This window comes from Mesoplodon densirostris, chromosome 2 (assembly GCF_025265405.1).
Source record: "Mesoplodon densirostris isolate mMesDen1 chromosome 2, mMesDen1 primary haplotype, whole genome shotgun sequence".
Classification (NCBI taxonomy): domain Eukaryota; kingdom Metazoa; phylum Chordata; class Mammalia; order Artiodactyla; family Ziphiidae; genus Mesoplodon; species Mesoplodon densirostris.
Genome location: NC_082662.1, coordinates 192,807,191 through 192,831,769, shown reverse-complemented (window position 1 = coordinate 192,831,769; position 24,579 = coordinate 192,807,191). Strand labels below are relative to the sequence as shown.

Sequence of the window (24,579 nt, the reverse complement as noted above, 5' to 3'; positions counted from 1 at the left end):
GGGTCTTCGCCCTTGCGGTGGGAGAGCCAGATGCCGGTTCCCTTTCCAGGACGGGAGCCAGCGGTCACGGGCATCTCTTCCCCTCCCGCCCGTGCTTCTCCCTTAGTCAAAGTGGAGCGGCGCTGTCTGAAGACACGGTATCTGTTCAGAGCCAGGGGGCTTGAAAAGGAAGGTTTACAGGTTCTTAGTTCCCCCTGAGGTCCAGGTAAGAAGGGGAAGGTACTGGACAGCTGGCTGAGCTTTCCCAGGGGCCCTGCGGGGAGGCCCCTCCTAGCATTCCTGAGGGACTTGCTGTGAACCCCGGGGAGCAGGGCGGCCATTCCGAACGGTGGCAGAGGACGTGGGCCGGGTTCTGCCCCACGGTCACTTGTGCTCATTCCCTGCTCCCCTCGTGTCCCCAGCATTGATAAAAAGCCATATACACATTAGTCCGGTGTGCACCGAGTCTCCTTCCAAACCTGCAGCCTGGGCGAGAGCATCCGGCCCCTGTGGCCAGAGGCCGGCCCCCTGCCCCCCTCAGCCCCCCTCGTCTCTGCAGCCGCAGGCCCTGGCCGTCTCCTCGGCGCAGAACGCTCAAGGCTTCCCAGACCCAGAGCTGCGCCTCTTACCCAGCACACGCGGCAGCACCTCCCACCCCGCCCGGCCACCCTGGTGTCTGCGGGCACCTGAGGCAGAGGGACGTCTCCTTCGCTGTCCGAAAGGAGCAGGCGGCGTGTTCCTGCCCGGCTGCGAACGAGAAGCCGTCTCCTCCGGGAGCAGCAGCTGGGAAGTGGGGCTCAGCCTTGCTCGTGGCCCTTGGTCCTCGGGAGGTCATTCTTCACTTGATGCCGAGAAGATGGGACCTGACAAAGACTGTGGGCTGGTCCTAGGGCCCGGGCTGTAGGACGAGAGTGAGGCTTCAGGACCGGGGGGCCACAGCGGGCTGGCCTGGCCTGGATGCCCCCCTGCAGAGCTATGGGATTTGGTGCTTCCTCGGGGCCCCCTCCCCGCCAGCCTCCCCCCGGGTCCACAGAGCTGACTTCTCGCCCTCCACCTTCACTCTCCCGCCCCTTCCCGACCACCTTCTACCATCTGGGATTCTTGTCCACCCTCCCGAGCCCAGGACTCGCCTCTCTCCCGGCGGGAAGGAGAGAGGATCCGCGGCACGTCTGCTGCTCTGGGGGTCCTGGGCCCGGAGACGCGGCTGGATTACGCCTCTGGGCCCACCTCGCGTGGGCAGCCTCAGGAGCAGGGAGACTGAGTGTGGGCACCAGTGCGGAGCTGAGGGGACCCGGGAGGGGAGCAGCGCTCTCCTGGGTTCTGGCCGGTCCTGGCTGGGCCCCTGCCTCAGAGGAGCCGTCTGAGCAGAAGGCATCTACCGGGCCCACAAACTAGGTGGGGAAACGCAATGGTCCTAAGTGTCCTGCACCTGAGGGTTCTTACCCAGTCCACAGAGCACCTTCACTGCCACCAGGCTTATTTCTGGGGTGTCGGGATCCTGCCGTGAGTGGGACAGAATTAAGGTCGGCTATGAGGGGTTCCGGAGGCCTCCAGGCTGCGCGTTTTCACTCCCAAAGTCTATTGCAGAGAGGAAAGTAGAAGCGATTTTTGCAAAGGGACTGAAACCGTGAAAAACGAAACCCAGTGCCACCCAGAAACTGGAGGTGAGGCCAGAAAGCTCTGTTTCCTCCTTTCTCCTTGAATAATCATTCCAGAGTGGAACCAACTCTGCCAGGGCTCTGGGCACGTTTTCAGACTTTGGCCGTGCAAGCTGAGGGCTGGGGGAAGCTGGGTGGAAGCCCCAGATGATGAGTGACCAGTGCCAGGCAGGATGGGAAGTGACGTTCCGGGGCGCTTGGCTGGGGGACGGGACAGCAGGGATTCACGCAGCCTCAGGCCTGGTCTTTTTACTTCCCGGGAACCATACGTAGCTTGTGCTTCTAGAATCGGTTTGAGATGGTCTTGCTGGCCCGGGGCTTCAGCGAGGGGTGGGGGTGGGGGTGGGGTCACTGCAGCTGCCCCGCCAACCCTGCCGTGGGAGGTGGTGGGTGAGCGAACTGGGGGGCCCGCCCCTGGGGTTGGGGAGGGAGGGCGTCCCGCCCCCCACGGGTCTGGCTTCCGTTTCCCCCAGCCCCACAGAGAGGCTGTCCCTGGGTCTCCCTCCGCTCCATCCCGCTTCCCGCCTCAGAGCCCTGGGTGGTGGCAGACAGGGGAGGGTCCCCAGGCCTGATCGTGGTGACCCTCAGCCCCCTGACATGGTTGCCAGATTTGGCAAATAAAAATGCAGGGCACCAAGTTAAATCTGAATTTCAGATAAACAACCAATAATTTCAAAGTGTAAGTCAGTCCCTCCTAGGCGTTGTTTGGGACTCACCCGAAGCTCAGGCTGCCCCGCCGTCCGTGCTCTGTCCGGCTGCCCAGTCCTGTGACCACTTCTGCCTCGCCCTCACCCCTAGCCTCAGGGGGCAGGGACAGGTCTCCAGGATTCGACCCATTCTTCGAGCTGCAATATTGGGAAGGGGGACACTGTGACTTGAAGACACAAGAATATATTTTTTAAGCGACAACAAAACAAGAACCTTCTGAAGCCATTTAAGCCTCACGGAGAGGGTGGTCACCTGTGAACACGACCCCGGTCTCGTCCCACCAAGATGCATGTCTCAACTCTGTAAATAACCGCATGGCAATGCCGAGTGCCCCCAGCCCCATTTTACACAACTTGAGCTGCTCCTTTGACTTTGTGTATAAAGTCCTCCCCCCACCCCGGCCCCCCTGCCCTGCCATGCGCCAGGGGAAGTTGGCCTCCAGCCCTGGTCTGACCAGGGGACCGTGGGCAGAGCTGACCCTCGGCGCCCCGCGTCCAGCCCTGTGTCCTGTGTATGTGTGGTGTGCCCCCTCCTCCCACTGAGTTCACTGAAAAGCCATACAGGGGCCCCTGCGGGGCCATCCTCCCAGAGCTCCCGCGCCCCTCTGACGGGCTCCCCTCAGGACACTTGTGAAGGGCTCACCTGTCGTCACCCCTGCTCCCAGCCCCACGTTGCAAGGATGGATGGTGTCCAGGTCTCCCATTCGGGCCCCAGCAGATGCCCCCGCTGGCCCGGCTCCCTCACCTGGTGTCGCGATCCGACTCCACATGGGGGGGTGGACGGGCCGTGGGGGGACCCCGTGAAGGCGACGAGGGTTCTCAGAACCTGTTGGTGGCTGGGTCTGTGGTCAGGTCCCCGATGCCGCCCGGGTGGACAACCAGCCCTGCTCACGTGCGTGACACTGGGGGCTTGGGGGGCCGAGGGTGGCAGTGGGGAGGGACCCTGGGGGCTGGAGAGCATGGTGGGCCAAGCTCCCCCGCATGCTCTCTCCTGTGGCCGGGCGGCTCTGGCTACGAGGGACCCTCGCCAGCGCCCCGGCCCGGCCCCGGCCAGGTGTCCCGTGGGAGGGCGGGAGGTGGAAAGGGGCCAGGGGGCCCCAGGCCCCGAGCCATCACGCTGAACCAGGAGGGACAGTAGCCGCAGGCCCCAGTGCAGAGGAATGCCACACACGGGGCGACCCCTCCGGCCAACCCTGATGGGAGGAGGGGGAGATGCGGGGCGTCTGACAGGAGTGCCGACGAGGCCGCAGGTGGGCAGGTGGGCCCTGTGTGCTACGAGCCAGGCCCCTTGTGCTGGGGGGCGGCGGGAGCCGGGGGTACACAGGGTCCCCCTCAGCCATCGGGACCCTGGGACCCCTTCCGAGAAGCCAGACGTTCTGCCCTGGCACCTCCCCTCTGAGGACGGGATCCGCTGCTTCTGAAATCCTGGGGTCTGAAGGCTGCAAGACCACGGTGGGCAGGCCCCAGGCCCCCTGGCACGCGCAGCCCCACCAGGACCCCTGCCTTCGTCGTCCCAGGAAGGACCCATGTCTAGCCCCCGCCCCTGCTTGGCAATGGCCCACCCCCCGACGTGGACTCTGTTCTTGTCTCACCTCTTGTCAACATGTTCTTTTGTAATAAGCGGCATCTCCTTATTAAAGGAATGAGCTGAAAGCACGCTGGGGGCGGTCTCTGGTTGTTCCTGCTGGGCTGGGGGGCAAGAGCCGCCCCCAGGGTCAGCGCGGGGGGTGAGGCTGGGGACACGGCTCTTCCCTCAGGGGCTGGAGAGACCAGAAGGCCAGACCAGGTCCGGGTGGGCAGTGGGCATGTGGGCCCTCAGGGCAGCTGCTGGGGCAAGGCCTCCCGGGGTCTGGGGGGGACTAGACCCTCAGCTCCCCCTGCCAGCAGAGCCAGGCTTGGGGCGCGGCCACCGTCCGGCCCTGGGGTGGGGTCAGAGGAGGGATGGTTCCTACAAGCCCTCGGTTAGCTCACCGCAGCCGACTTCTTCAGACGTCTGTGACTCCTGAGGCCGAGGGCGGGGCTTCAGAGTTTTCTGGAAAGAGATGGTAGGGCAGCACCACCCCCAGACCTGGAAGGGGGACCCGTCCTCACCGCCATCTGGGGGCCGTCTCCTCAGGGAGGCCCCCGCAGCCCCTTCGCAGCAGGTGGAGGGGGGCGTCCGGCTCAGGGCCAAGCTCCAGGGACAAGAAGGCAGAGCCTGTGAGGCTGGGATTGAGGGGGGCAAGGCCAGCCCAGTGCGAGGGCTGGGGAGTCTTCAGGAGGGAAGGGCCGGGCCTCACCGCCTCCAGGCTATGCCCAGTCTCCGCTGACTGCCCGGGCCCAGCGGGCACCCAGAGGAGCCCTCACTCCAGACCTGATCCTTTGCCTCTGATTTGGGCCGCAGGCCAGCAGCCGGGTGTCCGCGGGGGAGAAGACGCCTCCCTCCCTCACCTCCCTGACCTCCAGCTCGGTGACAGGGCCTCCGCTGGGTGTGAACGGGGTCTGAGCAAACCAGATGGGGTGCACTAGGACGGATGGAGGGCCCGACCCTGGCCCACCTGCCAGCGGCTGAGCACCTTAACCTCCAGTGACCCCCGCCAGCTGCCTTTCGAGTTTGGAGCCCTGGAGAGTTCCAGCTCCCCTGAACCGAGCGGTGGCCCTGCAGAGACAGTGCTGCAGGGAGCAGAGGGCAGAGACCCCGGGAACCCAAGGAAGCCACCTTCTCAGGGCCCCGGCCGCCCGGGGTGAGAGCACCGGTGCCTGCCCCTGGACGCTGGGAGCCCCCCCAGGCTCCTCCTTGGCCCCGGTGGCCGTCCCTGGGACAGAGGCCCCCAGGGGCAAGGATGGTGACATGAAACTACCACAGGCTGGCCCTAGGGAAGGTTCTACAAACCCCATTTCCTAAACTGTGGAGACAGTCACAAAGTGAAAACACAATTTAATTTACTTATTTATAAATACTGTTGTGTTTACAGGCATCATGTAGATGTGGATATTATTATTCCCAAACTTTCAAACACAGAATACTTAATAATACTATATAACAACAACCAGAAAAACAAAATCATTCATCTCAGAGTTGAAAGGCCACTCAAAATTGCATAAAAATACATTCAGCTCACAAAGCGCATCTGGGTCCCTCCCTAAACCCCTATGCCCACCACGTGTATTTACAATGGAGCCGACTTAAAACGGTCCATCTGGTGCTTTCTTGGAGGGGAAGTCAGGTGGGGGCAAGGTGAACAGAGACAAAACACGACCCCTGGAATGGGGGTGTGGAGACCCCAGGAAGGGTCTCACAGCTCTTTCCACTGATCAAGACCGAGGCAGAGGGAACGGAGGGGGATGAGGGGGGACCACGGCGCTGCAGCCTGAGTCAGAGTCCCCCATGGTCAGACATGGGGACACAGTCTCGCCCTCCCCCACCTGGGTGCCAGCCTGACGGCAGCCCCAGCCTTTCAGGGGTGCAAGGGGACCCCCACCCCTGCGGCCCACCTCCTGCTGTCTTGGCTTGAGCCCCTTGTCTTTCCCTCCAAGCCCCCTCCCCAGAAGAGCGCGGTGTGGAGAGAAGACGCAGGTCAGGCTCAGAGGCCAGCCTAGCACCCCACGTCCAGGACCTGCCCGCACCCCGAGTCCTGCTTCTGTGAGACCATCGAGGCTTCAACAAGGCCCTGAACCCGCTCCTGCAAGGCAACAGCAGATGAGCCACTGTCCCAGACGCACCGGCACTGCCCGGTGCCCTCCTGAGGACTCACTCAGTCTCTAGCTGCGCAGATGAGGCCAGGCTGCCCATGGGCCCTGCCCAGGCTACGGCCAAACCTCACCTTCGAGGGGGAAGTGGCACAGCCAGTCAGCTTTGCAACCGGAAGAGTCGGGGCTGATTCGTGGACAAGCTCTCCTCTAAAGCACCATCAGCTCCAAGTGAGAAAAGCAAAAACTTAATGTGGAGGAAGATGAGAGTAGGCGGGAGGGTGAAAGGTGTGTTTATTTTGCAAAGACAGGAGCATCGTAAGGTCACCGTAAAGGGCCACCCAGGAGAAGTTTACTGGGAGCATTAGGGTAAAATGTGGAGAAGTAACAGAAAAGATCACTCTGCAGATTCCCAGTCCAAAATGATAAGCAGATTAATTGGAGAAGCAGCTCAGAGAGAAGCCCTCTGGGGAATGGAGGGGGGAAGCAAAAGATACGAGTTAACAGAATAACACACTTGGATGAAACTGGGTGATGAGACTGCATTTTGAAATCTCCACGTAGCAAACACGCATATGCACACAGGCTAGAAGCAAGAGCCAAAGCCCGAAACCTCCTAAGGCAGGATCTGAGCAACCCTCAGCAGTGTCTGTCTCTAGATGTACTTCCCAAGGAGCGGCTCCCAGGACCCCTCCGCAACCTGACGTCCGACCATGACCCTCACAGGAAGGGTTGCATCGCCTGCTACACAGCCACCAGCCAGTCCACATTCTCTATTTGGTTCTTCTCGGCCCCCGAGCCCACCTCACTCCCAAGCAGCTGTGAAAATGACGGTTCCCGGGGCCGCAGTGAAGCTGACCTACTGCCCAATCTAATCAGAGCACAAGCGGTCAATGGCTGTCCTTGATAGAGTCCACATACCCATCCGGGAGGCTGAGCGAAGCTTCGGCTTGGCTGGAGGCTGAGGGATGCGGGCCCCAGACCCTGGCCCTCCCCCTCCTCCCCGGGGGCTGCTCGGTCCTGCAGCCTTTGGTGTAAACTCCCTGCAGCCCTGCTCAGGGGAGGGACCTCGGCTTGCGACAGCCCAGGTCCAGATCTGATGGCCCCACAAAACTAAAGGCTGGGGTTTCCTCGAGGAAGGCCCTCTGGTGCTTAAGGCAAAGCTGAGACTGAGTGGCCGGCGGGGAGAAACACAGCGGGTCTGCTGTCTGGACGCCAGGAGCCGGGCCCCTCCCGTGAGAACCACTCATCCAGAGGCCGTGTTTCCACCCCCGCGGGTTTGCATATTCTCACCAGGCCATCAGGAGGGACGGCCACTACCCTCCATACTGAATTCACTTTCCCACCTTGACACACTCTTAAACAATCTGAATGAGAAGAAAAGAATTTTTGAAGTTAGAGCAAAAACTCTTGAGTGAGAAATGTTCTGGTCTCCCTAGGAGTCAACAAATCACAGACTCTCAAGCCAACAGTGGGTCCTGAGGACCACCGACCCAGCCCCCTTTCACAGACAGCCGCACGGCGGGTCGGGACAGGCGCTGGCCCCGGGCCCCGACGCCCGGTCCTTTCCGCGGCCTCGTTCTGCTGCCCCAGCTGCCTTCCTACAGGGTCAGGAGACACACCCTCCGAGGTGCTGAAACCTGCCTTAAAACTCAGTAATGGGGACCACGCTCTGTACTTGTAACTGGGCCCCGACAGGGGCAGGACCACCTAGGACCGCTGGCCGCCGTGTCCCGAGTCAGGGGCAGTGCTGGAGGCCAGGATGCCAGCGCTCACCCAGTGGATGGAAACAGGGGCCCCCTCCCTACCGGCCCAGCTGCTGAGTCCCCGAGGTTTTCCTTTTGGAGGCACACGGTGGCCTGGAAGCTGGGAAGCCCCTCTGTCTGTGTCCGTCTGTGTGGGAGAGGCCTGCTCCAGGGCAAGAAACCTGGAGATGGAAACGAGCTGCTCCCTTCCATGCTGGCAGTTCACACACACCTTGGTGGGGTCCCCAGGCTTAAAAGTGGGGTTCCAGCCGCCTTTCGTCCCAAGTGGCGCTAACATGCACACGATCTGCTCAGGGCAGGGAAGCAGAAAAGCTGACGCCCTGCAAATGGGCCGAGGAGACAGGCCAGGGCTCGTCCTTCCTTCAGACCCTTCCAAGGCCCGGCCTGGGGCCGCAGGCACAAGGGGGAGAAGCAGTGAGGCTTCAGCCAGAGACCCAGACTCTCAGAGGCTGGTCGTCACTCCCAGAGGTGCAACCTGTCCAGAAAATCGCTGGCCAAGGCCGACGAGGCCCTCCCCCCAGCGCTGACCACCCATCCAGGCACCGTGGTGACAGGGTGGAACCCCAGAGGCAGCAAGGAGGCCCCTGGCCATCCCCTCGCGGACCAGCACAGCCTGGAAAGAGACCAGATTCAGTCTGTCTCACAGAGTTAGTTGCATAAGAGAGAGTGCCTGAGATCACGGGACGGTCCACACCACGGGCTCCGGCCACAGAGCCTGGCTTCCTGAGTGGAGAGAGGCCTGACACAGAAGGGATGGAGGGAGGTGCAGGACACAGCCCGACCAGGTTCCGAGAGCCGCCCGCGCCCCCGAAAGGCACAGACGGAGCGGAGGGCATGCTGCGGCCCCTCTGCCTGATGCAAGAGTCCAGGTGACGTCCTAATAATTCAGTTTCCTTTTCCTGAGAAAGAGGTGGCAGCCAATGCCAGTCCTGGCCCAGCACCCAGGGTGTGCCAGAGACTCAGGGTCAAGGTCAAGGCCTCGTGCCCGGTCCCCTCCCCCAGAACAAAGGAAACGCTACAGTGGAAGATATGAAACTTCACTCTGACTCAGCATCCCCCCCACGCAACTCCCCCGGCCCCGACGACACAAATCCCCCCGCAGGCATCGCTCCTCGCAGGAAATGGCCAGACATGGACGAGTTTGCACACTCTGAGAAAGGCGTTCTGCCCCAGGAGACAAATCTCCTATCCCGAACTGGGACCTTGATCATGGCTCTGGGTTAAGGAGCATGTGATGCTTCTGAGGGCCACGGAAGGGGCTGTAAAGAGAAACCAGACAGAGGCGGCGTATGCTGAGGACGGACTGCTACACACGAAATGTCTCCGGCAACCCCGAAGTGCCCTGCACGCTCAAACCAGCCGAGGGCTAAAGCGCCGACAAAAAGCAAACACTTAAGTGTTAATACTGGGGCATCATCAAGAACTCATGACCTAATTCTGTGCTGGGCCAAGGGAGCCACCTGTCCAGGTTTTCGTCCAGAGAGAATAGCCAAGACGGGGCAGGTGGGAAAAGCAGGGCACGTGGGGACCGACTTCCAGGTCCAGGGGAGCGTCAGCACCTTGGGGGTCCCCAACCGCAGGTACGGCAGGGCTGTCATGTTACAGGGGGACCCTCAGGAGGACCTCAACTCTCATCCAAGCCGCCCAGCTTTCGAGCGGTCAAGGCACAGCCGCCAGAGGCTCCCTGACCGCAGGGTGGGATCCCTGGGACACAGTCTTGGCCACCGGGTCTCGCCACTCCGAGTCCAGACTCGTTCCTCCTGCTGGCTTCTGAGCAAACAATCGTCTCTCCCCTGGACATGCTCCCGACACCATCAAGCCCACCACGCTCACAGCACAAGGCATGGGGGGGGCGCCTCAGACGCCCCCCACGCCTCCTCACAGCGGCGCCACTTCTCTTCAGGAGAGGAGACGAGGTCAAAGGGAGGTGGGGCAGGCGGGGGTTCTAGCAGAGAAACGCTGCGTGGGGAGGACGGCGGGGAGCCGAGCCTGGCCCGGCCTGGCCGGGGAGAGGCTGGCGGTACCGCTGCCTGGGCACACCACTTGGGTCGGTGCTCTGTGCCAGTGCCCACCCCCCGGGGCACGCACCGCGGGGCGGATGGAGGAAGGAAAGTAAAAGGGCAGAAAGGGAAGGGGCAAGCCCGGTCACCCGAGCCCCGGGGAGAGGGCCAGACACGGAAGGGACGGGCGCTTAGACCAGTCAGGGGCCACGGGGCTGCTGGTAGAAAAAATTCCACCACCACCGGCGGGAGTTAGAGGAAAGTCAGTTCCTGAGAGGCAAGGACAAGAAGGGGCCCCGACGTGGAGTAGTGGTGGCAGCTCCAGAGGCCTCCCCACGTGTGTCCCACGTCAGAGCGCATGGCGGTGGCCACAGGGCTGGGGCCTGGACCAAGTGCTACGTGGACCAGTGGCCCGGCGGCTGGAGGCCGGGTCCACAGCTGGCAGGCGACCCCGAGGCCTCCACCAGACGGCTCTATCGGTTGAAGGATCGCAGTCGTGCTTCAATGAAAACCGTCTGAAACCCAGCGGCGGGGGCCAGAGGAGGGGACACGGAGCGTGCAGAGGCGGTAACTGGACGACGGCCAGAGAAAGGTCCCTCTGGCTCCTCTTGGCTGGTGGGCCCGGGTGGGGGTGAGGCGGGGCCCGGCGCCTTCCCGGGAAGCCTGCGCCCGGTCTACTTGGACAGCTTGCTGATGACCCTGATGAGGGCACCGTTCTCGTCCTTTAGCCTCTGGTTGTCGGATTTCAGTTCTGTCAGGACCTGCGGGCGGAAGGGGGAGGCGAGTCAGTCCGGCCGGTGACGGTGACCAAGCGCCCATCTTCCTGCTCACGGGCTGGTGACGGTACCGCGCGGGGCCACAGCCCCTCCGCACGCACGGCAGAAACAGCCCCTTCCCCGTGCCCTGCCCCACCCTCCTCCTGAATGAGTAACTATTCCAGGGTTTCCTCCCCGGCACTCACCTCTGGTTCAGAGAAACCAGGGCAGCACCATGTGTGCTGGGGACACAGGGAAGGGTCAGAAGAGGTGATGGGGTGAAGGGAAGGACGGCGGGAACGCGTGGTGTGGGGCACAGCTCGGCTTTCCCGTCACACCCCCAAGACGACTTAGGGTCTTGCTTCTGGTGCCGTGTGCCGGAACCCGCTGAGGTCCCCGCTGGCCGTAGCACACGTGTCCACAGTCAACCCCCAACACCCAGGAGCCCGAGCATGCCCAAAGGGGGCTGGGGCTCTGCTGTGGGACATGGGGGTGGAGACGTCTGTTCTCCCAGCCCGGCCTCCCCGGACCATCACACTGTGTCGCGCAACTTGTGAAGCGGGGGGCAGCGGCCCCGAGCCCAGGCTGGGCAAGCGTGGGGCGTCTGACAGCCCCGACGGGTCCCGGTGAGGGCACGGCTGGTGTGTGAGCCTTGCCGGCAGCAGGAGAGGGTCAGGTCAGAGGGAAAGCGCTTCTTCACCATGAAGGCAACAAAAAACCACACCCACATCTGTCTGGGGCGAGTGTCCTCTGGTCAGTCATTTGAACCTACAGGCCCCGCCGCGTTCCCAGGGCTAATTCCAGTTCTGGCTCTGCTGTTAGCACCCAGGGGCCAGTCAGATCCCCGTAAAGAACCGTTCCCTGAGCCTCTTGTGGAAGATGCAGGTTAAGTCGCAGAGGGAGACTTAATCTCGTGGGCACGGACCACAGACACGAGGCACTGGTATCCAGGGAACAGAGAACGTTCGGAGCGTCAGGACGGCCTCAGGGTCTGTGGTGCAGCCATCCTCAGGTCCACAAACGAGGGCCCGAGTCCAGCATCACTAGCGAAGCGCAGCACAGCTCCTCACGGGAAAGCGGACACTGACTCCCGGGCTCACCCCTTCCCTGCAGACGCGGTCGCGGGCCCAGAAGCCGGAACTCGTCACCCGTGAGCTGTGCCGCTTGAGGCACACCGCTCTCCTCTCTGGCTTTTCCATTTTGTATCTAAAGAAGCCCATCCCCGCCCTCGTCCCTCCCAAAGCAGGGGCTCCGTGGGGGCCACAGCTGTGACCGCATGCAGTGTTAGAGGGCGTTAATCCAGGAAATACCGGGGCAGGCCTGTCCTCTGACCTCTGACCTGACACCGTTGGAGCCTGGCTGGCCTCCCTCCCTTGGCCTCAACTGCCCAGACACTCAAGCCAAGAGGCTCGCAGCAGCCTGCCAGCGTGGCCTCCCTCCACTTCCCCTGCCACGTGCCCTCCCAGGGCACCCCGGGGCCGGCAGCCTGGGCGCCAGCGAGACCCTCAGGCCGTGTTCCCACGACGGGAGCCCCGGGTGGGAAGAAGCTCTACGTGGGGACAGGCCGTGCGTCACCGCTAGCAGCTCGTCAGGTCGGATCTGAGCCGCTCCCCTTCAAAAACATGTAGAGACGCATCCTCGAGCCTTGGGGATTTATGTCCGCGTTGAGACTCAATTCTTTGGGAAAAACTTGGCCAAGGCACTTTCCCAGCTGCCCGAGCTCCCGCGGCCAGCTCCAGGGAGCGCCAGGAAGGAAGGGAGGGGCGCGGAGGAAGCGTGAGGAGGCCGGCCTCAGCAGGGAGAGGAGGACGCGGAGGGGGTTCTCGGAGCCCCCCGTGAAGCACGGGACGACCATGCACGGACGCCCGTGGAGGCGCCGCGCACGACGAGCTTGCACAGCCTCCTCGTTTCTAACTGCCCGGTTTGCCTCAGTTTGACGTGAAGGACAAATAAACTGAAGCACCTCTTCTCCAACGTCACCTCTTCCAGCCTTGGGTGCGGGGCGTGCGGGCGTGGGGTCCCGACGGTGCCGCGGCCCCGGAAGACCCCCAAACCGGAGGCAGGCCGGCCCTCCCGAGCGCCCGTCGGCGGGGATGGCAGACTCCTCCTGGGAAGGGCTGGGTGGCGAAGGCCCGGGTCCGAAGCCGCGTGGTCTCTGAGCAACGCCCGCCTCTCAAGGGCCCGCAGACACGGCGATGCGCACACAACGGCCCGGCTCCAGGAAGACGGCGCTTGTGGATGCTGGAACCTGACCCCACGGGATCCCCACGCGTCTTCTGTGGGTTTCTCCGTGACCCGGGCAGGCCTCTCCGCGTGGCCCTACTGGGGAGTTGGCACTGAGGGGCCGCAGGCTGCCCCCTCCCCCCACGCCAGGGCCGCCAGACGGTGGGTGCGCGACCGGCCCAGAGCCTGACGTCCTTGGCCTGCCTGCCCCGTACCCTCCGAGTGACCTCGAGCAAGTTACTTCTTCTGTGACTTGGTTTTTCCCATAGGAAAAGGGACTGTTATGGGGAATAAATGAGAGCGAGCGAGCACAGAGCTCCGCACAGGCCTTCAGACGGCAGCCGCCTCCAGGGCCACCAGCCCTCCTGACTCCACGCCCTCCCCACCAGGAGGGAGACCGAGAAAACTGGGCCATCTTCTGGGGGCCCCACGTCCGCCCCAGGTCAAAGCTGGCTCATCTCCTGGCGTGAAGCTTGGCCCTGATGTGCTCTCATGAGGAGGGCCGGCAGGCTGCTCGGGGCCGCGGGCCACCTCCCTCTCAAGTTTCTGTGTCACAGCGTCTCCAGCAGGGTATCAGCTCCGCCCGACAGTAATTCGGGTGCTTCAGATCTAGTGGGTACTAGTTGCCAGCTACTGACCCCGAAGACACAGCAGACAGGCAGAAAGAAGAACAGGCCTGGGTCAGGACTAATTAGATTGTTGCTACAAATTAAAAACTCATTTCAGAGAGTGAAACCGCTCAGCAGTGAGGACCCCTCACGCCGCCACGGTGGGAAAATGAGCCATCTGCGAGCCTGCCTTCAGACCCACATCCAGGGAGAGGCGTCAAGTTCAGAAGATGCATTTCCTGGTTCTCAGGTAAAGACAAGCCCCCCCTCCGCTCACCTGCCGCCTCCTCTGCAAGCCCCCTGCTGGCAGTGGGGCTGGGAGTTTGGCCGTGGGAGGGCACATCCCCAGGCCCAGATCTGTGACAAGGAGGAGGGCAACACCCGCCAAGAAGGGAGAAGGATGCAAAGACCCAGCAGGGGGTGGGCGGAGCGGGGCTGGGTCAGTGCCCCCCCCAGCGCTCGTTCTTGTCAGGCCCTGGGGCCGTGGTTCTCAGCCCAGCTGCACAATAGAACCAGCAGGGGAGCTCTGAACAGACACCCGGGCCTTTGCCTCTGAGGGGTGCCTGGCACAAATGTGCTCAAGCCCCCAGGTGTCTGGAACATGTGGCCCCTGCCCTTGGTCACCGTCACCCCAGGCGCAACCCGACTGCTCCAGGGACCAGGTTGCACTTGGATTGCTGTTGACTGAGACCCTGACCTCCCCCCAGAAACGTGTGTGTCTCCACACACAGGTAGGCGTGGACCCGTCTGGCTGAGTGACTCGCGCTCCGTCTCCAGGGGAAGAGTCGCACCAAACCGAAGGCAGCCCGGGCCAGGCCCCGGCCCTGGGTCGTCACGGCCCGTGCCGCGTCTGCAGACCACCAACCTTCACAGGAACCCGCATGCAGGCTCTGTGGGGCGAGCGCAGAGCCCGGGACCAACAACAAGAGGGAACGTGCCTGGAGTGGAGAAGGGGAGGAGGGGGCAGGACTAGAGCCCCTGGGGGTCCGAGCCCTCGATGGCCTCCGAGAGTCTGGCCACAACCCGGGTCAGGGCCCTGTTCTCAGCCTGCAGCTGCTCGTTCATCTGCTTCAAGGTCTGAATCTGTTTTAGCTGGTGGAGGCTCTGCAGAGAGTGAGACACGAGGGACAGACAGGCAGACAGAGACAGACGGACCAGAGGAGAGAAAAGTGGGACAAAGAAACCACATTGACATTCTGTTGACGTTTTGTTTTTGTTTTTAGTTCGCATGCAAGAAAGGAAAGGAGAGAGGCCAGAGGAATGGTGGGCGGGGTGGGGGTGGGGGCCGGCCCCGGGCGCCCGGGGCTCCTCCCAAGTCCGCTGCTGCCCTGCTCCCCGCTCCGCTCCTCCGCCCCCCATACCTGGTCCCCGACTCCCACTTGTGTTCTTTCTGCGTCTTTCTATTACCTCATTTATTTCTCATTTTAAAAAATGGAACGAGGCAAAGAGGAGAGGGCCTGCTGTTGAAGTGTTTTCTGTGGGAGGCGGACCTACAGGAGGCCCTCTCCCTTTCCTGGAAGCATCATCGCCAGGCCTCCTCTGCTGCCCGGACGCCTGTTCCAGGATCAAGAACTGCCCACCTGCCCCCACCTGCTCCGGGAGCGTATGCACCAGGGAACCCACGGCAGACTATACTGTCTCTGCCCGGGTCACAAAGAGGCCGGGAGCTACTTAAAGCTGCCACCGACAGCCTCCTGTGTGGAATCGCAGCTCTGCACAAAGGTGGGGGGCATCGTGTCCAACGACAATGGACCGGTGAGCGATGCCCGTGCCAGTCCAGCTGTCAGCACGTGCTGCAAACGGAACAGAACCACCCACCCGAAGCCACGCTTCCCAAGCCCTGTGTCCCACAAGGATCTAAAGCCGGCGGTAAACGGAGTCCTCGCCAGGCCTGCTTCCTGTCACTAGTCTTTCCTAAGAGTCCTCTGACCCTGAAGCTGAGGCCACCAGCTTTGGGAGAGAGAACACGGTCTTGTCACGCGAACGGGGCTTCACAGACGGACATGACAATCCTGTGGGCTGTGGTGACTACAGACGGGTCGCCGGGCACCAGAGGAAGTCTCTCCTGCCCACGTGGACAGGAAGGACAGAAATGAAAGGTGGAGGAGTTATAGCTGTTTGGGAGTGAAAGAAGCAAGAAAATGAAAGGCAGTGTGAAGATGAAAACAGTGAAAAGGAAAACAAGCAGAGACAAACGGCTGCATCTCCTTCCCCACAGAGGGAGAATCGCCACCCTGGGAAAAGGGAGGGCAGCCACACAGTTCTGAGCAGCCGGGAGCGGCCGGGAGAGGACACAGAGGGTCGCGGTGCAGCCTGCGGGACCAAATTTAAGAACCAACGGAGAGCCCCTGACTCTCACCCTTCTTTGGCGTTGACACTGGACCGAAGCTTTCAAGGCAGTCATGGTCCTGACATGAAGCGGTCCTTGCCTCCTGGGGAATAACGCTCAACTGAACGTGTGCACAGGCAGGCTGAGGGGAAGAACGTGGCCATAAAGGCAGGAAGCTGCCGTAGGAGCCAAGCTGAGAACACGGCGTGGTGGGGAGGCGGTGGGAGGGCACAGAGCAGGGTGGCCGGGGAGGCTGCCAGGGCAAGGAAATCGAAAAATCCAAGAGCAATCTCATGGGGGATTGGCTGCCAGGCTCCTCCCACGCGAGGGCCTGGGGCAAGGGGAGGAGGCCGCCATGGGAAAGCTCTCCGGCCTGACGCAGGCATGCTGACCCGCACACCCCGCAGAGGCTGGCACGCAACCCCGCTCCAGCCCAGCTCGCGTGCGCTTCTCCTGGGGAGAGTCCATAAACACCGACCGTCCCAAGTAAAGACCAGAAAGGCACAGCCTGTGTCACCACCACGGAGCCCCACACCCCACGGGCGAGCCCACCTTACAGTTCCCGGAGGCGGGGAACAGGCCCGAGTCCCTTTCTGTCCCTGAGCCCCCCGGCTCCTCAGGGTTCACTGGAGGTCAGTCCCTGTTCCCTGCGGACCACGCCCGGAGGGTCTGAGCATCTGTACAAACTGGACCGGGTCCACTCGCCCTCAGCTCAACCGGGCCCCGGGTGCGACCAGCACCTGTACTGCGGCTGGCTACCAAGCATCCACGCATGTCCCCACAGACTGCTGTCTGCGTGAAGGGCCTGAAAGCTGACCAAGCATCCCCTGAGCCTCCTGCAGGCCAGCACACCAGTTTTCACGATGCTTGAGTCTGTACGTCTGAAGTCTCTGTCCCCAAGGAGGGTCCAGGCGCAAACACCCTAAGGTCGGCTGGCGGGCGGCTGGCACGTCCCCCCCCAGTCCCTGGGTGGAGCGGGGCTGTCTGCTCAACTGGCCGGGCTTCGAGCTGAGCGAACGTGCTCAGGCCTGAGCCGGCAGGAGCTTCTCCCCCAGGGGTCTGCAACTGGCAACGCAGAACACGGGCATCTGACTCATGAAGGAATTTTTTAACTGAAAGAAGATTGGCTTCAGTCAGCACACCTACCGGTGTGGGGCCTGGACGGCCGGAACCAGGCTCTGCCTGAATTTGAGGTGGGCGGGCACACGACCCAGGGCTGAGCGGGGCACGAGCTTCCGTGTACCTGCTCTCCACCGAGGAAAGAAAAGGACTCACAACCTCATTCATGAAATCTCAGCCCCAGAGGCTGATGAGACAGAGAGAAAGACGCACCTGCCCCAGCCCATGGCCCCAAGGGTGCCTGGCGCCTCTGTACTCAGAGCGGGAATCGGGGGTGGGGGGGAACCCAGCTGCTCCCCTGCGGCTTGCGATCCAGCCCTCGTGTGGGGCTGAACGGATGAGAAAGCGCCTCCCGGCTGGAGGGTACAAGGCAGCCTGGGCCCTCAAGGACCCTACAAGGCAACAGCTCGGGCCTTATCCACACTCCTGATCGGCGTTTGGGCCATTTCTTAATGAGCGTCCTGTTCGTTGCCAACAGATAGTTTAACACAAGGGCTTCCAACATGGAGGAGCCCCTGCACAACTGTGAGCCGTGGACCTGCATTCAGACCTGTCCAGCCTGCGAACGTGCTCTGAGCGGCAGGTGAGGCGGGTCTGGAGCAACCAGCAGCTGGAGAAGCAACCACCAGCTATTTTTGCTTCTGGCTGTTGGTGAGACCCAGGCGGCGCTGCCGGACGCCGTGTGCGGGCGTCCTGGCACGTCCGGGATGGAGAGCGTGGAGTGCGCACAGGGCGTGCCCCTCCCTCGTACAGCAGCCACGCAGACCAGCCAGGACCAGGATTCCGGGCATCTGACCTTGTTGAGCCCTGAGCAACTTTTTTCAGTAAAGAACCAAACTTCTCAGGCCATGGGAGCAATAAACATCTCTCCCAGAGGACTCCTGGCCTGAGGGCTCTGCTCACACTTCCAGGAGCCAGAGGCGTGTGTTTCACGGGTGAAGATACGCCGAGAGAGGAAAGCAGCCAAGCGGCACCCAGCCACCGTGGCGCGGCCCCACGCGCTGCAGCCCCAAGGCCCGGGTCCCATGCACTCCCACAGCCCCTTCCCTCTCCCCCTCCCCTGGGTAGCGCGAGTGCGGCTCCCAGGACTCACTGCCCCAGTGGTGACCGTCCCCAGGGAGGGAGATGTGGCTGAATATTCCAGGGGCAAGGGCGGGGGCAGGAGACCAACAGGAGATTCAGCCTGCCCTCCACGGAGGAGTGGCTCCACCTGCGTGCCTTCCCGGCTCCAGCTTCCCAGGCTCTCCCCAGGAGCCAGGAGCTGAGAACCCGGCTTCAGCCTTTCACCCGTCCCTCCCTCGGGGTGAAGCTGCTGCTGAGGAAACCTTACGAGTTCTGCTCAGGTCTGCCTCCAGCCTGCTGGACGACATCCCCTTACTCCAAAGGCCACGTCTGTCCCCAGAGAGGCTATGAGGGGCCCCAGGGGCGCCGGGCGAGCTGAGAGCCAGGGTAGGGGCCGTGCACAGGCTCACCTCGTCCTCACCATGCCTGCATCCCTCACGGGCTGCCCGTGACCCGCCCCGCAGGCCTGGGTGCAGGCACACAGCAAGCGCGCCTCTCCATACCTTCATCTCCTCCTCCATCTCCGACATCTTCCGCTCCAAGGCTCGCCTCTCCTGTTCAACACAACCAAACTGCTGAGCATCTGACAGATTTGGAAAGGAGTCAAAACCCTGCCCCCCACCCAACCCCCGACTTATCTGGACCCCAAAGCCATGGGAATAGAACTTAAAACTTAGCTGCTTTCCAAATTAAACACAATCAGGGGAGATGGGAACCCATTATATGCCCAGGTTCAAGTCAAAGCTAGGGTTCATCGATAAATCTGAGTTTTCCCAACCCGAGAATGTCAACCCCCAGAAAGACACTCTGAGTGTGGTCGGGGGGATCGGCAGTTGGCCCAGAGCCACCCCACCTCGGTCAGGGCCGGCACACTGTCTGCTCTTCTTAGGGCCGGAGTCCTAAGACCTTGACCTGGGGCAGAGGGTCCTGCTGAAGCTCCCCCTCTGTTCAAAGGGACAGGAAGGGTCCAGAGGCCTGGACCACACGCTGTGGCAGGCGAGCCTGCGCAGTTCCGCTTTCCCAGGGCAACGCGGACGGCCCCCTGAGGACCCTCCCGCCCCGAGCTCTGAGGAGGCCGAAGCACCAGCAACCAAACTGCTGTCCAGAGTCAGAGAGAGAGGAGAGGTGCCCCCTGGGATGGGACGTGCAGGCTCCCGCCTCCTTCAGACGGTGTCCTCCCCACCACGCACACGCACCCGCTTCTCCATCTCCAGCACCGACGACCGGTCGGCGGTCTTGTCTTGTTTCTGCTGGTGCAAACGGAAGGAACACATTGTTACTGGAGCGTCTCAGGGCCAGAGGGCCCGTCCAGTCCAGCCCCACTGGACGCCCGGACACGCGGCCCAACCCACGGGTCCTGATGTCACAGAGACGAAGTCGCCCTTCCGAGTTCAGCCGGGAGTGGAGGAAGCAGCAGTGCTCCCAGAAGTGTAACACGGTCACAAGTGCAAAGGCGTTACCACACACACACACACACACATTCAAGGCCAACCACCCCCCTCACCGCCCTTCCCTCGCCTCCTTCTGGAATCTCCGGTCCGGAGGACATGGCAGTGCCGTTGCTCCTGTCAAAGCCTGAGCGCCAGGCGCTCTTCTGAGCGACCCCCTCCCACTCTGCTCTTTCCGCTTTGGGGACCGAGGCTGTGATTTTCGAGGAGGACGGGCTGCCGGAGCCTCTCGGGGTCCATTCAGGGGACCTGCCCTGCTCTGCACAGAACTGTTACTGTTTTATGCACTGGGCTTCCAGATAAGATTAGAGCTTTATTCTGGATCATCTTCTACTTTTCATATAGATTTGCAGAGGGGCTAAAACATTTAGCCGCCACAGCTACAAGGTAGAAAACAGCTTCAGGGAGCGACTGTTTAACAGAGTGGGGAAATGACCTGAGTCCCTTTTGGGCAGAATTTCTTACAATCAATAGACAGTTAATGACGACAGAGTGACTACTTTTATACCTAGTCCCAGGCACGGAAACATTTACTAAGTACAGAAATTACGCTGGTCTTACTGAGGAGGTTTCTTTTCCAAAAAATTAAGGACTAGCCAGAACTGGCAGTAAATTGGGATTTCTGGCTCCTGTCCTGGGCTCTCGCCGTCTGCTCTGAAGGTCACAGCCACGGCGTGTCTGCACCACAAGCCTCTCTTCCCTAAGCCTGAGCAGCGTAGAAGCTGTGCCGATTTCACTACTTGGTTCCCCTACACAAAGAGAACTTAACTAGTTCTCTTCGACAAAGACCTAATTTTGTTTTGCTCTGTTTTAACCCCAACCCCTCCGAGTTTGGGTGGACCTTTCATGGAAACACACTGAATGTGCACGTGGTAACTGTTTCCACACAGACGTGTGGGGTCGACAGGCCTCCCCTGCACCGTCCTACCGAACAGTCCAATTTTGGTAAAGAGCAGAGGCTTGGTTTGTAGCACCCCTGTTTCTTCTGAATTCCAGTAACCTGTATTTGGCAAAACTCAGTATATTCTAACACACTCAGCAAAGCAGTTGGCTAGAAAGTCAACGCTCTTCCCCAGCGACTAAAAGGCTGAGTTTATTTTCAACGCCCTCTGTACAATCAGTGTCCCCGGCTCGCAACTCCAAAGCCGAGACCCCAACGCTCAAAAGATGCACTGTTGGGGCTTGTGCAGAGGAGGGAACGGGGCGGGCGGGCCGTGGCTCCTTGCAGGACCAGCCCGTGCTGGTTCAGGACCAAGTTAGCCCCGGCCGCCACAACCAGGCGGGGCCCTTCCACGATGACAGTGACGGACAGGCAGCTCCCAGGACAGGCCCACTCTGCGCTGGCCGAGCCCTGCAGGAAAGCGCGGCCCCTCGAGCGCCAGCACCCCTGCCTGCCCGGGGGTGTTGGGAGGGCACTGCTCCGAGCCCCACGTGCTCACTGCCGTAGATCCCAGCGTTTTCGTCTCTGCTTTTGGACCCCACCCTGGGGTGGAACCGACAGCTAGCTCTGGTCTTCATCTGAGCTTCCCGGTAACAGTCCAAATTCTCATCCCCAGGCCTCCAGGCGGCTTCCTGCTGACCCAGCAATAACCCAAGACAGGGCTCGCGCCAGCCTTCACTGAGGGTCTACCTCCCTGGTGATGAGTGCACCACCCGCTATGTGTCACTAAGGAAACCAGGCCTGGCAGCAAGAGGAAGAGCTTTATCTGGCTCCCTGTTCTGGCACAGGTGCCGCAGGACAGAACCCAATGTCCCAACGACACCTTCGTCCTGGGTTTGCTGTGACCAAACCATGACCGACAAGGCAGGAGGCACACACTGCCCACGACCAAGCCCTGACGCTGGCCCGCGCTCTCTGCTAGGAAATGAGCAGATAACCCCTAAGAGTAATTACGAGCACTCGGGGGCCAGGAACGGTCCACTGGACCATCAATTTCCAATTTTAAGTTCAACGCGCTTTGAACCCCAAACCAGATCTCTGGGAGGGCTGACCTGACTACCTCACCCCCTCACCCCCTCCCCCTCCTCACCTGGGCCACCTTCTCAAGCTTGGATTTCACGTCTGCCAGCTCGAGCTGGGCCTCCTGAAGTTTTGTCTTCAGTTTCTGGTTTTCGGTCAGGGCGCTCTCGTAGAGCTGGGGGAGGGAGAAGAGGGAGTCAGGTCCCCACCCTGTGGGCAGGGCAGGAAAACAGGAGGGCCCAGGGACAGAGGATATTCAGCCAAGGGCTCTGGCTCTCCTGCTGCTGGAACCGTGAGGTCCTAGGTGCTGAACACAGATGATGTTCCACTGTCAGCGGTGTTAATCCCCAGGAGGTAGGGGTGGGGTAGGGAAGTCTGTGCACTACCTCCAGCAGGGAGGGCATTCACATGGCTTAAAGACGTGGTTCTCACACAAAAGAAGTTTCCTTTTGGAGCCACCCTCCTGTGTATCCATCTTAGCCAAGTTCTGTTCAACAAAACAAACATTTTCTTAACAAAAAAGTGTTTTCCTGGCATCTCAAGCACTTGAAAGGGAAGCTTTTTGAGCCGGCCCCTGGAGCTGGGTTCTCTCCCTCAAGAACCAAAGGAAACGAACCATAAAACGATGGAAACCCCCCAAACCAGATTGTTATTATTTACCATTGCCAAGAAGTATCTGGTTGATGTTCACAGGACCTCATTAAAAGCATGTTTGTTGAAAATATCAGAGTCCATCAAGTGATTCTCCGGGCCCAGGCAACCAGCATTACTCTTATTTCCCTTTCCACGATTCTTAACCCTTACTTTTTCCTACACCTCTAAATATCTGATTTAGGTGCATTTTTACTGCACTGAAAGCAATACGTGAAGGGGTCTTCATTTAGCTGGTTGAGAGGGGGTAAACGTGCCGGCCGTTAGCATCTGTCGCTGGAGCACCTTCCCTCCCGCCTCTCAGCAAGGAAGAGACAGGGGGGTCAAGTGGAGGGGACCCCTGCACGGGGACCCGGGAGCCCCCACCTTTCTGTAGTCCCTGCTGCTGTCTTCCCCCGTGCGGCTGCTCAGGGTGGCCAGGCGGGCCTCGCGGGCCTCCCGGCGGGCTCTGGCCGAGGCCCGCTCGCTGCTGGCGTCACTGCCTCCCAATTCCAACCTGTGGGAGACACAGTAAAGTTACAAGTGGCTTCCAAGAACGAAAAGGTGGAGGGAGGTGATGCTTAAGGGCAGTAGGCGCCTTTCCTAAGATGCGTTGAGCGCTCTGGCCAGAACAGGCCCGGGCCTCCCCGCCTGCCGAGGGCACTGCTCGGGGAAGGAGGCCAGCACCCACCCAGGACGGAGCTGACTCGGGAGGTCGGTGGTGTGGCTGTGTGCCGATGGCAAGCGCAGAGCTTCTCAAATTAGCTCAGGGCCAAACAGCTTCCCTCAAGAGCATGCTTTTAAACGCAGAAGTTTCTGGGATCTCAGTGGCTCTTACAAAATGATTCCAATGAAGTGCCAATGAGCCAGAAACACATGGGCCTGGAGCTGCAAGCGGGGGTGGCTGAGGACGGCAACCTGGGCTCAGCAGGCCGGCTGGACCCCCAGAGGTGTCGGGGCAGCTCGCGTTCTGCCCTCTCCTCTGGACGCCACACCTGTGACAGGACTTCATGTCTCGTAGCAACTGCACTTTTGGGGCGGACGGTGGCTTCGTCCCAGTACTGACTGGTCCATGAGTGGAAGGGCCTCTCAGCTGACCTCCTGCTTAAGTGGACGGACGACTCGCACCCTGATCCTTCACACTGGTTCCTATTTTTTTGGCACTTTGCTCTTTCCAAGCTAAAAGGCGGCCCACAGAAGGGCCACGTGCAAACCAGCCCTCCAGGGCTCTACCCCTGAACCGGGGCGGTGTGAAGAGTCCCAGCTGTGGAGCTTCCGCCCGCGTTCCTGTCCTGCAGGGGCCACACGGGGATGGGGGGGTGGGTGGACTAGGTACCAGAAGAGGCCGAGCAGGGGTGGGGGGCAAAGCTGCTGACGACAGCAAGGGCTGCCTTTTCCTCACAGAGATGCTCAGTCCTACAACATTTTCGACTACATTCTTTTCCTTCTTATAGTTAAAAAATCTTTTGTAAATAGAAACCTCTTTATTGACTTTCTTGATTGCAAAAGCAATACATGCATGTTGAACAGTTTAAGTATTGGAACTGAAGTGTCTAAAATAGAAAGTGAAAGTCACCCCACGGTCCTGCCCAAGGAACAATCTCTACCAACAGTTCAGTTCATATCCTTGCAGGATGTTAAACAAGGATGTCAAAATAAACATTTCTGTAAATAAAACCAGAGGACACCTTCCGTGGCCCGACTCCCCCTCCGCTCCCCTATACCTGCGCACTCACGACTGCAGGCATCGCACCATGTAAGTAAAAGCACATTTGCCTCATTAAAAAAACAAATGACTGCACAGCCTTCCACTGTGTGGCTGTGTGAGAGTTTAAACCTCTATGGATAGACACACACTGTTTTAAATGTTTTAGCTACTGTAAATAATGCTACAGTGAGACTTGTCTGTAAATCTTAGCGTTTTCATTATTTTCTTAGGGTAAAATCTTAGCAGTGGAACTGTTTGGTCAAGAGATAAATAATAGTTTAAATGCAGATATATATGTTACCATACTGCCCTCTAGAGTGGTTTAAAACTTTTCAATCCAATAGGAGAAATATCTTATTGCTGTTAATTTTAATGCTTTAAAATCATTATGGAGGTTGAATAGCTTTGATTATTTATCTTAGTTTTTGAAGGGCCTATTCATAGCCTTTGTTAATCTTTGCCTCATTATATTGCAGGAACATCCTACGTATACTGGGGCTTTTAAAACTATCTAACATAGGTTGCAAAAAATGTTTTTCCCCACTTTACTTTTTGTTTCTTTTAATAGCAGAGATTTAAAATTTTATGTAATTAGAATGATTCTTTCCCCACTGAGTTGGAAGGTCATACATGACTTTTGGGGGCTGTCGACTATGTTCTAGAATCTCACTGTTTTAATTGTTACAGTTTTATAGCATATTTTGAAGTCTGCAGGGAAATTTATTTTCACAAATGGTCATTATAATGTAACAGAGTTCACAAGAAATTAACTGTAGCAAAACGCCACTCTCCACCAATTTTGCAAAGCTAATTTTCTGCTGGGTTAGTTGGAAATTATATTTATCCTAAGCTGGTGCTTGGTGAGAGGGCAAGCAAAGGAAGAATACACACAAGTTTGTAAATTTTAAAATATATTAATAAGGTAGAACCAGCTCAATTATTAAACAAATTATGAAAC

The 24,579-nt window shown here is 60.0% G+C and overlaps 1 protein-coding gene across 7 annotated transcripts in view; it reads right to left on the bottom strand.

Annotated features, from left to right (window-relative positions):
* Positions 1-8,876: 8,876 nt before the first annotated feature.
* The window catches only part of PPP1R12B (protein phosphatase 1 regulatory subunit 12B), a 199,641-nt gene continuing 183,938 nt past the window's right edge, over positions 8,877-24,579 (bottom strand). For 5 of the 7 annotated variants that reach the window (XM_060091508.1, XM_060091511.1, XM_060091510.1 and 2 more), the window contains 5 exons: positions 22,301-22,430; positions 21,354-21,458; positions 19,072-19,125; positions 18,379-18,429; positions 8,877-10,540 (listed from right to left, as the gene is read on the bottom strand). In XM_060091508.1, coding sequence (XP_059947491.1) covers positions 10,454-10,540; positions 18,379-18,429; positions 19,072-19,125; positions 21,354-21,458; positions 22,301-22,430 — 427 coding nt within the window. In that variant the 3' untranslated portion in view covers positions 8,877-10,453. Of the gene's footprint in view, positions 10,541-18,378; positions 18,430-19,071; positions 19,126-21,353; positions 21,459-22,300; positions 22,431-24,579 lie in introns of those variants that run through there. The other 2 variants (XM_060091509.1, XM_060091512.1) reach the window with 2 other exon arrangements.